At 40.2% G+C, this 14756-nt stretch overlaps 1 protein-coding gene across 2 annotated transcripts in view; it reads right to left on the reverse strand.

The window, feature by feature from the left end:
- LACC1 (laccase (multicopper oxidoreductase) domain containing 1) overlaps positions 1–6621 on the reverse strand; it is a 14230-nt gene extending 7609 nt beyond the window's left edge. Inside the window, exons 1-4 of one of the 2 annotated variants that reach the window (XM_011940286.1) lie at positions 6227–6621; positions 4420–5011; positions 3609–3787; positions 2055–2220 (exon numbers count right to left, since the gene is read on the reverse strand). In XM_011940286.1, the coding sequence (XP_011795676.1) occupies positions 2055–2220; positions 3609–3787; positions 4420–4981 (907 nt within the window). In that variant the 5' untranslated portion in view covers positions 4982–5011; positions 6227–6621. Of the gene's footprint in view, positions 1–2054; positions 2221–3608; positions 3788–4419; positions 5012–5839; positions 6128–6226 lie in introns of those variants that run through there. The other variant, XM_011940276.1, reaches the window with a different exon arrangement.
- Positions 6622–14756: the final 8135 nt, after the last annotated feature.

A 14756-nucleotide genomic window follows, 5' to 3' on the forward strand; every position in this document is an offset into this window, starting at 1 on the left:
CGGCCTCCCAAAGTGCTGGGATTACAGGCTTGAGCCACCGCGCCTGGCCCCTTTGCCCATTTTTTAATGGTATTATTTGTTATTTGCTTGTTGATTTAAGTTCCTTATAGATTCTCGGTATTAGACCTTTTCAGTTGCATAGTTTGCAAATATTTTCTCCAATTCTGTAGGTTTTCTGTTTACTCTGTTGATAGTTTCTTTGCTGTGCAGAAGCTCCTTAGTTTAACTGGATCCCACCTGTCTATTTTTGTTTTTGTTTGCTCTTGAAGTCTTCACCATGAAATCTTTGCCAAGGCCTATGCCTATGTCCAGAATGGTATGTCCTAGGTTTTCTCCTAGGGTTTTAATAGTTTCAGGCTATATGTTTAAGTCTTTAATCCATGTTCAGTTGGTTTTTGTATATGGTGAAAGGAAGGGATCTAGTATCAATCTCCTGCATATGGCTAGCCAGTTATCCCAGCAACATTTATCAAATAGGGAATCCTTTCCTCATTGCTTGTTATTGTCAACTTGTCAAAGATCAGATGGTTGTAGGTATGTGGCTTTATTTCTAGGTTCTATATCCTGTTCCGTTGGCCTATGTGTCAGTTATGGTACCAGCACCACGCTGTTTTGGTAATAGTAGCTTTGTAGTACAGCTTGAAGGGAGCAATGTGACTCCTCCAGCTTTATTCTTTTTGCTTAGGATAGCTTTGGCTATTTGGGCTCTTTTTTGGTTCCATATGAATTTTAAAATAGTTTTTTCTAAATCTGTGAAAAATGATATTGGTAGTTTGATAGGAATAGTATTGAATCTATAAATTACTTTGGGCAGTGTGGCCATTTTAACAATATTGATTCTTCCTATCCATGAGCATGGAATGTTTTCCCATTTGTTTACATTATCTCTGCTTTCTTTCAGCAGTGTTTTTGTAATTCTTATTGTAGACATCTTTAACCTCCTTAGTTAAGGCAGCTGTATTCCTAGGTATTTTATTCTTTCAAAATTAACTTATTAATGACTTGAAATTCACATTTATAACTTCATTTTGACTGCTTGATCTTGGATATTTTTAAACTAAATGTTTTCAGACCTAAGAAGTAAAAATATAATATCCTCTTTTTATATCCAGGAGCCAAGATTCAAATTTTAAATAACTTTTTGACAATGTCATGTAGTAAACCTGACTTCTACTCATTCAATCCCATTATTTCAGCTAGGTCAAAATAAAAATATGCTACTTTCTGTTTTACCTATGAGCTAAAAAGCAAAGTAGAAATAGATTTACAAGTGAAGGAAATTTTAAAGATTATCTCTCATTTCACACAAAATCACAGCTATGGGGTAATCTAAAATACCATTTTAAAATACCTTCAGAAAACAAAACTCCCTATCTTTAACACAATATACCTTCTAAAAATACTTCTTTGCTCTCAGAGAATAGTTGCAGTTAAATACATTAAATGATTTAAACTAAAAACAGTTTTCAAAACATCTTGCTTTTTCCTACCTCCCTAGCTTTACACATGCAGCTCCATCTGGGTGAATACTTTTCTGAAACATGCCTAACATTCCCATTTCCTATGGCCTGGATTTCAAGGATTCTCAACCAAAGGCAGTACCACTCCCCTAGGGAGTGTTTTGAAAAGCTTGGAGGGTTTCATTGTTGTTTGATTGGTTGGTTGGTTGGTTTTGGTTATTACAGTAACTAGAGGTGCTACTGTCATTAAGAATTTTAGGGGCTAAAGACACTTAATCTGCAATGTGGTATTATCTTGCCCAAAATGTTAACAGCACCCTTGCTGAGGAACACTGTTACTCAGCCAAAACCAACAAATTCCTTAGGAATCAACCTAGGTGCGACCTCCTTTGGGAATTCTACTACAATTCATATAATTTGACGTGGATGCTCCTCTTGGCCATCCCGATAATAAAACTATGCCGCCCCTCCCATGCTTACATTTACCACAGTGTAATGTAATTAACTGTTTGCCATGTCTATCAGAAAGAAATTACAATTTTTCCTGCACAATAAAATGAGTAAAATCCTAAATGTTTAATTAAGTATACTTACCAGCATGAGCAACCCCACATGCTTTTTTGACTGGATCTGCAAAAACTATTGGTATACAGTCAGCACCAAGAGCAGCTATTGTGACTCCTCTCTGATTTGTAGTTATTCCATCATAAGAATCAGGCTCCTTTCTTCCCATAATCCAGATGTCATTGGAATGATGAGTCTAATACCAAAAATGTGCAACAAAAATGTTTTGGAAGTGGGATTTCTCATACCATAAGCTTTCCCGAAGGTATTCATTGTAGTATAAAATTATATAACCAGTTTAAGATTACTAGCATTCATTAAATATATCACTTTTATATATGGGAAAACACAAAATTCACTTATAATTTAACTATTTAAGCTTTTGGTATTATACTCTCTGATAGTTTATACAAAGAAAAGCACAGTTTAACATTATAAAATTCAATATAGTGAATAATGAACATCTTTCCATAAAGATAGGTATAACACTTCTTAAAGCACTTTCTACAAAATGAAAATTTTTCCTGTAAAAGAAAGTTAATTACCAAATCAATGATACTTTTACTTTTCCCAGACTCAAGTAAAGCTAGAATTCTGTAAGGAACAAGACATTATCTCATCAACTATGACCCTAGCTCCTCCTGGAGTAGATTTATAAAATAATGGCCTTTCTCTACCACCATGCAGTTCCCTTTCTTCAAATCAAAAAGGGCAGTGGTAGTATACTCTCTGAGAATTAACTGTACTTTTAGAATTGAGGACTCCAGATGAAATATACAGTAGGCTCTTGAATAATGTTATTTTATTCCACATCATTTCATTATAATGTTAATGAAAAAAATTGACTACCCACCCTGTCACTGACTGTGTGAGATGTGCACCTTCTCCTCATGTCTGCGTGGGTTTTCTCCGGGTAATCCAGTTTCCTCCCACATCCCAACGAAGTGTATGTTAGATGAATTGGGGTGTCTACATGGTCCCAGTAGGAGTACATGTGTGTGTGTGTAAAAGCACCCTGCAATGGAATGGCGTCCTGCCAAGAGTGGGTTATGACCTTGGATCCTGATCTGCCAGGATAGACTCCAGCTACCTGAAGCCCTGAACCAAAACAATTTGGTAGTTATCTTAATTTGTTTTTATTACTCTTTTGTAAATGTATGTCTAGCTCACATTTATTTCAATATTTAATACTAGGAATGTGTTGGTCTTTATTTAGAAGTTTGGTGATGTTTTTGTGACAAGAAATATGCCTTAGAAACTTTATTCTTATTTATATCAATTAGCCTATGGTAAAATTGGTTTTATTATGTCGTTTCACTTAAAGTCACAATTTCCAAGAACCCATCAACATTAAAGGATGACTTACTCTGTGTGTGTGTGTGCATATATATCTGTGTGTGTGTGTATAAAATAGAACTGATCTTTAGGCTATGGTGTATAAATCTAAGAAAAACAACCACAGCATTATTCTAAAACTTTGGATAAAAAAGCAGATACAAAAGTTAAATAGCTTAAAGTCCATGTAGTTAGTAGTAAAGTAAAAAATATACTTTAGATCTTTCAAAATATAAAGCAAACTTTTACCTTTATTCGGTAAAATTTCTCCATATTAAATCCTGCAGCATTCGCCAACCTACGCAGATTTTCTTGAACCACTGCCTTGGGATCTCTCCGTTTGGAACTACTGAAGAGATTGAATGAGCTAAGAGTTGGTATATAAGATATCCCACCTGTTCTTGTAGTAAATCCATGAATGAAAATATCTGTTGAAGATAAGCAGTGAAGATTTAAAAGACGCTATTCAAAATACCAGTCTCTCAATTAGACCTTCCCTGATCACTGCTACCTGCCCTTGTTATTTGGCTTCTAATTTCTATGGCATTTTGTATCTCCATACGTTCTTATGGCGTTCTGCTGTGTTTGTTTTACGCTCCCTATGAGATTGTTGCTCTTCAAAAGGTATCTTGTGTCTCATCTGGCTTTGTTATATCTAACAGCATATAGCTCACAGAAAATACTGTTTAACCAAGAAGCAAGATTGATTGTTTTAAATTTTACTCTTCTATGAAGGTGCCAATGATTTGAAATTTCAGAATTTCTAAATAGAAGATTTTAAGTGTCATAAATCTCATTGCAAAGGAGGGCTAGATTATTTGTCTCAACATCAAATTTTCATAAAGCAAATTTATTTATTTGGGGTGGCTTTGAAGGCGTTATCCCTTGACCCTGATACTATAGGGTCATACATGATAGCTCTGTGTTGCCACTGATGCTAACAAGTAATAAGCCCACAACAGTCAACAAAAGAAAGGAGGAAAAAAAGAGGTGAACTACCTCTGAAGAAAGACTGGTTTTTCATGTACAAAGTAAAAACAACAGTTAGTGGTTAATATACCTGGGATCAAAGGAGAAGTGATAATAGTTAATTCTCCTCTCAGTGCTGGCAGACTTCTCAAAAATGTTTCTATTTCATTCTGAATTTCTCCTAGTTCTTGAGCTGTGATTATGTTTATTTCAATGGACTGTTTAAAAAGGCCTCCCCTCAAAGTCATTTGCAAATCTTCAAATTCGAAATTGTAAACATCAGTGAAGAGTTGATCAATAAAAGCTTTCATTAATGTCTTCCTGTGCCTGGGTACAATTACCTTAATGCTGCTCAGATTTCTTTCATCAATTTTCTGTTTAATGGTATACAAACAGGCAGCCATGCTGGGACAGCTAACAATCTCAAATTCTTTCAAGAGAGCTGATAATCCATTGCCTGTTTCTAATTCACAATTATCTTGTTCTCCATCCCTTTCACAGCTGATGTTACTGCAACACATTATACAAAGAAACTTGGCCTTGGCGGCATGGTGGTACTGGACAGCATTCAAAGTCTTCAGTAATGTCTGATGGCAGTTTTTTTGAGAGTTCAATTTCAAACCAAAAAGATCAATCAAAACTGCTTCTGCCATCCTTGAAAGAATACTTTTGTGCCAAATCACCTGCAAATAAAAATTAGTGTAAGAATATAAAATGATATAAATCCTCTTATAGTTACGACAGAAATTTGTGGTAGATTAACAAAGAATTACATTGATTTTAAAATGTAATTAAAATAGTAAATCTAGGCCCCTCCCAGAAAAGCCAGTCTACTCTGTCACAAGAGAACCATGACAGTGAAAGCAAAGCCATCTTTTAATTCGTTTTGTGAAAATGCTGGTACATCTTTCCAGCAGTACAACAGTTCCTCTGTTTTGTTTACATAGAACTTTTAAGTAAGGAATTACTTGCTGAGTTGAGACAGTCCTGTTTTTAAATTGCAGGTTGTCAACCTGTGTGATATATCATTAGTCCTGACATGACTGTCATATTAGGTCTCATCCTTTCACAGGCGGGGGCTTCAGTTCACGAAGCTAAATGGAGCTGCACCCGAAATTCGCCTTTTAAGATGACAAAAGCTGAGATGGCTAATAGAGTTCCCCTGAGGATTTGCGCAGTACTCCACACTTAGCAATGACCACAAAAGCTATAATGATTTGGACGAGACAGGCTTCCTCGCAACTTTCTTAATTCATTCTCCCCATCCAGCTTTGCTCACCTCCAGCCCAGCCCTCCCACCCCATCCTGTGGGTCTCCGGTGACCCCCTTTGGCGACGCGCTTTGGCCCAAGAAGGTTTTCTCCTGCCGCTTCCCCTAACCTTCGCTCCCCATCGCTCGGGGCTCCCTCTGAGGTTCATTTAGCCAGTTTTGAGTAGGTGACTGTCCCCCTTCCCTGTTCATTGTGAATTTCCGCCTAACGTCTGTCGCCGCCGGGTCCCTGTTCCTCCTGCCCGCCTCGGCTCACGGGGCGCAGGCTGTGGCTCTGCACCTGCCCGTGCACCTCCACCGGCCGCTCACCGCCCATTCGGGACTTCCTGTCGGACAACGCGCACCAGAGGCGATTCGGTCCGCGCCTTCCCGCTTTTCACCTTCGGTTGCACACAGGTCTACAGCGACCTCTGTGACGATTTGCCGCCCCGACCCTCGTCCTGAGCCCCAACGAAATTGGGCATTCGCGAGCCAGTCAACTGGAGTCGTAAGCTCGGCCCAGCGGCGACGACACCCGCCCCGCCTCACCTCACCCACCTCCTCCCGCCTCACCTCACCCACCTCGCCCCGCCTCACCTCACCCACTTCGCCCAGCCTCACCTCACCCACCTCGCCCCGCCTCACCTCACCCACCTCGCCGCGGCCGCACAGATCCCCCGCCTGCCCGTCCCGGGATCCCAGGGGAAACCTGAAGGCCGGGGCCCCGCAGGCCAGCTGCCGGGAGGCGGGAGGGAGCTTGGGCAGGGCCGCCAGGCGTGCTTGGTGCGGACGCTGCAGGCCCAGCGCGAGCGCTGGGGAATCCCGGGATGAGCCAAGCGCCGCGAGCCCGCTGCTGCCTCAGCAGTTCCGGGTCTAGGCAGCCTGCCGAGCCGGCACCCAGCAGCCCGGCCGGCGTTAGAGGAACAGGAACTAGAGTCCCGCGAGGGCCCTCGGCCCGGAGCCAGGCGGGTTAGCGGGCGGGAGTGGGCAGGCCGAGTCCGGAAAGGGTCGCGAGGAGGCAGCTAGGGGCTCCGTCATGGGGGATGGGGCGGCGGAACGACCGACCCCGGGAGCGGGCGCGGGGCGGCAGGAGCTGCAGGTCTCCAGAGGGCACGGGGCGGGGAACTAAGGGCCAGGTTAGAGAGCGGGACGGCGGGCACCGTGAGGGGGCGGTGGGAATGGTGGGTCGCGTGAGGTGGGGCTGCTGGAGCGACCTCGGGACCAAACCGCAGTCTCCCTTCTGTTAACGGAAGCCGTTTCCCAAGAGAGCTGAAGTCCGCGCTTCCGGTCTCTGAGGGACGCCTCGCGACCCAGCAGCGTGGTCAGGACGCTGGGTTTCCTCACCGCAGCCCGGGGCCAGTCCCTTGTCATGTTAGCTCTTGGCTGCTTGTCCCATGCAGGGCTCAAGTCAGGGGCCCTCTCGAGGAGATGTTTTTAGTGTTTTGTTGTTGTTCGTTTGTTTCCAGAAACAAGCTGTTGTCTCTCCTCCAATGCCTTTGTGCTGATTCTTGTTGACCAACACCCCTTCGAGCGCCTTCACTTGTGTTGACAACATGGATGACCTCTATGGCCTTTTAAAATATGTGCCACTAGCAGGACTTAAGTAAAAGGCCCTCACCCGTAACTAAAATCATGATAAAGGTGCAGTTTAGCACCTCCAAGAATATAACGTTCATTTATTTGAAAATAGCAGTTAGGACATGGAAGGCCAGTGTATGCTAAAGGGAAAAAATATCCGACCTTTCAAGAGTAAGAGAAATGGTGCTTCCTGAGGAACTGGTTGTGATGAAATAAGAGGTCCTTTTTACATTTACTGTTGCTCATTTGGTAGGCGCTAAAGAACCTTTGTCTCATAATCTCAGCTGGGGGTTTGAAAGAGCCCTCTGGAGTAGGCATGTTCTCGTGCTTGACTAGAGAATGGGAACACTAACCCAGAATAGGAACCCACCCTTCAGTCGCCCTAGCACCAGTTTTGTCAAAATTCGTGTTTTCTTTGGTCATTTGTTAAGAACCCCCAGCGGTAGATGGTACACGCAATCAGAAGGTGCACTCTGCCCTGAGTCTGTGTTAAATATCATTAGGTTGGTGCAAATGTAATTGAGGTTTTTGCCATTGACAAAGACCACAATTACTTTTGCACCAGCTTAATACCTCAAGCAAAATAGACGTCTTTTAGTTACAAAGGTTTTAAACATTTATCTCTGTTTTTACGATGGTGGGATTCGTATTCTTTCATGCAACAGTAGTGGCAGTAAAAAAAAATGAAAAAGAAAATATTTCAAAAGAATGAAGTTGTCAGGGAAGAGAGAGTTTGTTATATTGTATTTGCATACCATTGCCTTTCACCATCTGGTCCTAGCATCATGTCCTAACACTTCCTCATCCCATTTTCACTCTATCCTACTCCAGTGGTTCTCAGTCTTGACTACAAATCAGAACTGCAAGGCAACTTAAAAAAAAAAAAAAATTAGTGTAGAGACTCCACCCCAGATATACGTTGAATCATAATCTCTAGGAGTCAGGCCTGAACATGTTTTGCTTTTTTTGTTTAGTTTTAATCTCTACATATGATTCAGATGCATAATTAAGTCTGAAAAAATAAAAATGCCCTATTCCCAAGCCACTCAAATAAAAGCTGTTCTTTGGAGGCCACATGATTTCATTCTTTACATTTGCAATTCCTCTACTTAGCAAAATACCCTCCTCTTTCTATGCCTAACTGCTACTTTTTGTTCAAGGCTCTTCAAGCTCAAACATAATCTTCCCTGAATCCCCATCCCTCATCAAGCAAAATTAATAGCTTCTTTACATTTTGTTCATATATAAAAAGCCCTCTCATAGATGTAGTCTGGGCCCCTAGCCAAGCAATAAGTGGAAAAAATGGTTAAATATTGAATTGTACACTATAAGGATGAACTTTGTGGTATGTATATTATATCTAAAGAAAGCTTTTTTAAAAGAAAAAAGGTCAATTAAACCAGAGTCATGAAAAAGTATAGCAAATACCTTAAACTGTATTCTGACCTAAAACAACTGTATGTTCATTTGCCAATCTACTGAGAAGGTCCAAGACCTTTTCTTTGCATGTAGTCTACTGATTGGAATTCTGCATACTATCTCTTGCATAAATCATACCCATAAACTATCAGCCAAGATTTCCCAAGATTTTGTTCTTTTAAGGGGAAAATAAGTTAAAGGTACTTGTGAAGCAATCTGAGAGCAGATTTATACTTTATAATTTTTTTTTTTTTTTTTTTGAGATGGAGTCTCACTCTGTCACCAGGCTGGAGTGCAGTGGTGTGATCTTGACTCACTGCAACCTTCGCCGGGTTCAAGTGGTTCTCCTGCCTTAGCCTCCTGAGTAGCTAGGATTACAGGCATGCACTACCACGCCTGGCTAATTTTTGTATTTTTAGTAGAGTTAGGGTTTCACCATGTTGGCCAGGATGGTCTTGAACTCCTGACCTTGTGATCCACCCACCTAAGCCTCCCAAAGTGCTAGGATTACAGGCGTGAGCCACCACTATACTTTATAATCTTTTACAGTTAATCTCACATACCTTTGTTGGGTCTTTCCAAAATATTAAACATAGATTTTTAAAGAAACAATTTTCACACTCTTTCATTGGCTTATACAATATAAAGTTACGAAAGCACAATATCAAGTACAACTGGCAAAAACAGGTTTGCAAACAAACAAAAGTAAGTCGTAAGATTGAACGAGTCAATTGATAGGACCAGAAATAGGCAGATTTACTAGATAACAGTTTCCTAGCATGATATGGGAATTAGTCACTTATGACTTACAAAGGAAATAGAGTGAGTTAACTGGTTAGAGGTTATGTGTAGACAGGCTAAGACATCAGCTACTGTACCTCTCCATTTTAATTGACTATGTCTCTCTACCTAGAGTGTTTTGAGGGCAGAGATGGTGCCTGGCTATTAAGGGAAACTACTGAAGAACTTCCCAGACATTTTTATAATGCTGTGTAAATCTTCTCATGAAAACAAGTATGATTTTAAAAAACAAAACAGTCATTTTTAAGCCATTTACACTAAGGTTTATGGATCTTTCCAGAAAAGGCCATGTAGCAGATGCAAATTTCCTTGCTAAAAGCTTCTGTTCATTTCCTAGGGCTACCATAACAAATTAGCACTAACTGGGTGGCTAAAAACAACAAAAACTTGTTCTCTCACAGTTATAGAGGCCAGATAATGAAACTGAGGTGTTGACAGCACTTACCTCTTCTGTTCACTGACCTCTTCTGTTGTGTAGTGACTTCAGGTGTTCTTTGCCTACGGGCTAAGTGACTTGGAGCTCCATGCCTCCATTGTCAAATGGTCTTCTATGTGGGTCTGAGTCTCAGATGGCCCTCTACCTTTCTCTTATAAGGATTCTTGTGTAGAAATCAATGAAGATCAATCAAATGAGAACAAGCAAAGGCTATTTATTCAGGCCTTGTAAGGGAGGGAGCCATGATCTCCTGCATTTTAGCAGAGCCAAAGGCAGGCAGAGGAGTGGGCATGCCCTGATTAGAGGCTCTCAGCATGAGGAAGCTGCAGGCAGTCCAACTAGAAGTGGAGCATTCTATGGCTTCTTCTTGTTAGTCTCAACTTGGAAATGGGGACAAAAGTTAGGGAAGATGCCAGTTATTAATCCAGTACTGGTCATTTGGGCCGATTGTTATAGTTTGTCTCCTAGGATTGTTGTTAGTGATAATGATATGACTTTCTACAAGTCTAATTTATAGATTTCCTGGACTGGTTACTGTAGATAATAGATTGGTCTCCTGGGTTGCTTGCTGCAGGCTGTGGGTCAGAGTTCTGTTTTTACATATGGTCTGGCCATTGTCCATTTGCATATTCAGTCACCTACCCTAAAGCCAGGATGATCTCATCTCAAGATCTTTAACCCAGTTATATCTGCAAAACTCCTTTTTTCAAAATAAGGTCACATTTGCAAGTTCTGGGAGTTAGGACATGGATATATCTTTGGATGTGCGTGAGGGCACCATTTAACCCACTATAAAGTTCCTCTTGGTTTAGAAATCATGTTTACTGGGTCGGGGTTTCGTACGTAGCAGAGCAGCTCCCTCGCTGCGATCTATTGAAAGTCAGCCCTCGACACACACACAAAAAATAAATAAATAAAAATAAAAAAAAAAAAGAAATCATGTTTACTTGTTTAGAGGGGGAGGAAAAAAAGACCTTGCCTCTTGCCTCTCTGAATGAGACAAGCAGGTAGGTTATAACTGGATTTCACCAAAGGTCTATATAACTTCTGTCCCAGAGGTAGAAATCTTTTTGAAACAGTTGCCTAGACATCCTTTAAAGCTTGGATTTGAGCTGCAGACCAACTCCTTTATGTCTGCACTCCAAAATGAGAGATGTTTTGGTAGTCCAGTACTGTCTATACATTCAGCAAAGCCCCTCCTTTGGTAGAAACCTAGAAGCAGTGTGGATAATGTATGAATGTTGCCTATATTATCTTGGATAGGGAGGTAAGGAACAGTACAAACCCTCTGGTTTCTTTCTTTTTCAGTGCCCTGAAACTCTAATCTCATTGCCTGACCAGAAAAGGAAGTAATCCCTAGTGTCAGCAGATTCAGCGGTAGGGGTATATGATAGGTATACAGTTTATTTTTAATTATTTGATTAATTATTTTTGGATGACTCTGATGATGTTCTAACTTATCTTAAAGACATATTTGAAAAGACAGTCTTGTCTCTAAAAGACTGTTTCCTTAATTTATGCAATTCTAATGAATTATCGGTAGATGGCAGTAATTTGTTTTCATTTTTCTTTTCATTGCACAATAGAAATCTGGAAAAAAACCCAAAACGTTTCCAATTTTACAGCATGAATTTTATGAATAGTTGGTTTAAGTAAATATTATCCAAGAGTTCTTCAATTTATGTTGCTATAGAAATAGAGATCAAGAAGTACTAGTTACTTTATTTTTATTGTATAAATCAAATTTTCTTTATTCTTTAGGTTACTTTATCAAATACTTTAAGGAATACAAAAATGAACAAAACACTGTATTTGCCTTCCCGGTGCTTACAATCTAATGGGGAAAGATATTATAAAATAATGAAAATAATAAAAATAAAAATCTGTTGAGTATTCATTGTGGGACAGGAATCTGCTAAATGCTTTACATGCATTATTTCATTTAGTCTTCACAATCACCCTAATGAAGCAGGCACTAATATTGTTTCCATTTTATGAGTAAGGAGTCTGTGGCCCAGGTTGGAAATAATTTTCCTAATAAGTTAATAAGTAGTGTAATCTAGATTCAAAACTAGCTCTGTCTTACTCTAGACCTATACCTTTATTTAAAATGGCATAATGGAAATACTGAAACAATTCTTCTAAAAAGAGAAAGACCATATCTTCCCAGAGAGATCAAGAAAGACCTCCTAAAGAAAAAGCCATCTAAATGGAATTGAAAGATTGACTGTGATGTTGACGTGATATAGTGCTTTTGGAGCATTATTCTGTTAGAAAAGGGCAAATTGGAGTGGAGATAGACTATAATTAGACACCTGTTGTATGCCAGGCACTTGTAGACCTCTGCCATCATGGAGCTTACATTAGTAGAAGGATGTGGAGATGTCAGTAGTGATAGATGCTGTCAAGAAAAATGAGGCAAGGCAAGGAAACAGAGGGTGAAAGAGAGAGTTATCAGGGAAGGCTTCTCTACTAAGATAGTATTAATTGGTAAGGAGTGATTGGATTCCAGTATAATTTAAAGGTAGAGCCAATGGGCTTTGCCGAAAGAACTGCATGCAGCTTGTAATGGAAAAACAGTGAAGGTTCTGGCTCATCTTTTGAGTAGGTCAATCGGGGCAGCACCCTTGGAGTGTTCAGGATTTTTCAAAGGGCCTATGAAACGTCAACAATAAGATCTCCTTTATTATTGCCTTGGGCAAGTCTAGTTGAATTGCCTTGGGCTCTATACCCTTGTAGGGACCTCCCTGCTAATGAATTCAGGGTTTTTGGCCTAAAGAACAAGAAAAATGAACTTATAATTTACCGAGATAGAGAAGACTATGAAGGTGCAGGTTTAGTGGTGGTAATAGAGTGGACAGAGGAATCGAAGGTTCAGTTTGGGACATACTGAGTTGAAATGTCTATTAAAAATCCAAATGGAGATATCAGGTAGGCAATGAGTATGAGTCTGCTTCTCAAAAGGAATGTTCAGGGTAGAGATATAATTTGGGAATTGTCAGCCTACAGGTAGATTTTAAAGCCGTAGAACTAGGTGGCATCATATGTAGAATAAGTATGAGAAAAGAAGGAAGCCTGAGGACTGAGCACTGGGAGGTGTAACATAAGTGAAAAAGATGAGAAAGGACCAACAAAGGAAACCAAGAAGTATGGTGTTTCAAGAAGGCAGTAATTATCAAATGTGTTAAATGATGTCAATAGGTCAAGTAAAATGAAGACGGAACTTGTTCCTTGAATGTGGCAATGTGGAGCTCACAGATACCATGATAAAAATCTTAAAAGCACAGTGATAAATGCCTGGTTCTAGTGTGTTCAAGAAGAAAGAGGAGAGGAAGTGGAGAGCAAGGATCTTGGCTTTAAAGGGGAGCAAAGAAATGGGTCAGTACTGAAGGAGGTTATGGTGTCAAGCAAGGGTGGTGGTGGTAGTGGTTGTTGATTTATGATGGGCTGTTCAGAATAATATGTTTGAGCAAGTAAATAGGGAAATTCTGTTGAGGGGCCATTCGAAGAAGTAATGTCTGTGAGAAGGGAGTACAAAAGTAGAGGACTGGCATTAGATAGGAGCAAGAACACTTTATTTATTGCAAGAAAACAGTATGCTGGTATACAGGTACAGGTACTAAATCTGGTAGATGGGTAATTTACCATCTTCTCTGACTTTTTTCTTCTATCTCAGTTAAATTAGAAGGTAAATTATCAACTCAAAGAAAGGGAAAAGAGGTGTGGGAGGTTTGAAGACAGAGGATAAAGAGTGAAACAATCATCTACATAACTTGGTGCATCTTAAGAGCCTAGGATCAAGGTCCCACTTGACATAAAATGGTCTTGAATTTAAAGTAAGTCAACAGCATAGTTGTATGTCTTTCTTTAAGCATATTCAGCTACTTGAGTATAAGCAAAGCAGCTGGTTGGGATTCTTCCAGGGAATTAGGACAGAGAGTGAGCTGTAAGGGAAATGAGGGTGAAAGCAAAGGAATCTAAGTGAAGTAAGGAGGGAAGAATACAGGAAGGGTTGAGGGAATGTGTAAAGATACAAGAGTCGATGGATTGGAAGTCTTGCGGGGTTAAACAGCACATACCGTCAAAATACTAGATGGGATGAGCTAGAAAAATAAACAGTAGTTTGAATCTGAGATTATGGATGAGGTACAGTTATACTCAATGGGTTGCTGGGGAGAATAAATGAAAGAAGATCTCGAAACAACTGAGAGTTCAGGGTTTTAGATATACCATTTGTGCGGATATTGAAATTCCCAAGGAAATACGAGAGAGTAGTGATAGAGGAACAGTAAGTCAGATGCTATAATCTAGGAATGAGCCTTCCAAGACCTGGAAGACAGCTGATAACAACAAGGAAAGATAAAGCCTATGTAGTCTATGACCTGAATTTCAAAGAAACCAGAGAGGGTTTTAGAGAGAAGAAAAGGAAATATGGTGGCAGTGGAATGGAGAACAGAAAAAAAAAAATGTTTCATCTCCAGACTTAGTGGCTTGAGAATGAGGAAGCTGTATCTTTGGACTTCAGTTAAAGCCAAAAGATAAAAGGGAAGTTCACTGAAAAGGTTGACAATAGAAAGGACTTGGCTGAAGATGGCCCATGAATTTCAGAAGTCAAAGTGGAAGGATAGAAAAGGGTTGGGGAGTGGGTAATACAGCATCACACTAAGGGGCTTACCAAGCTGAATAAGGATGGGTTCTCCTGATGAAGAATGACCTGGCTTCTTCTGAAGACTGAAGTTAATAGGGATGTAGAATTTAATGGGAATTATGTCCACAATATTTTAGGCAGCTTATGGAAATTGCACTGTGATTTGGGGGAGAGAGAAATGGGGACTCACCAGAAAGGTAAGTTACCTAACAGGAATGTACTGCTAGGTGAGAGCATGAAGAACTCATTGGATTACCTCTTCAAGCATGCAAATTGTGTCGTTAGGCCATTGGAGGCC

This window comes from Colobus angolensis, unplaced genomic scaffold, assembly GCF_000951035.1.
Source record: "Colobus angolensis palliatus isolate OR3802 unplaced genomic scaffold, Cang.pa_1.0 Scaffold101, whole genome shotgun sequence".
NCBI lineage: Eukaryota > Metazoa > Chordata > Mammalia > Primates > Cercopithecidae > Colobus > Colobus angolensis.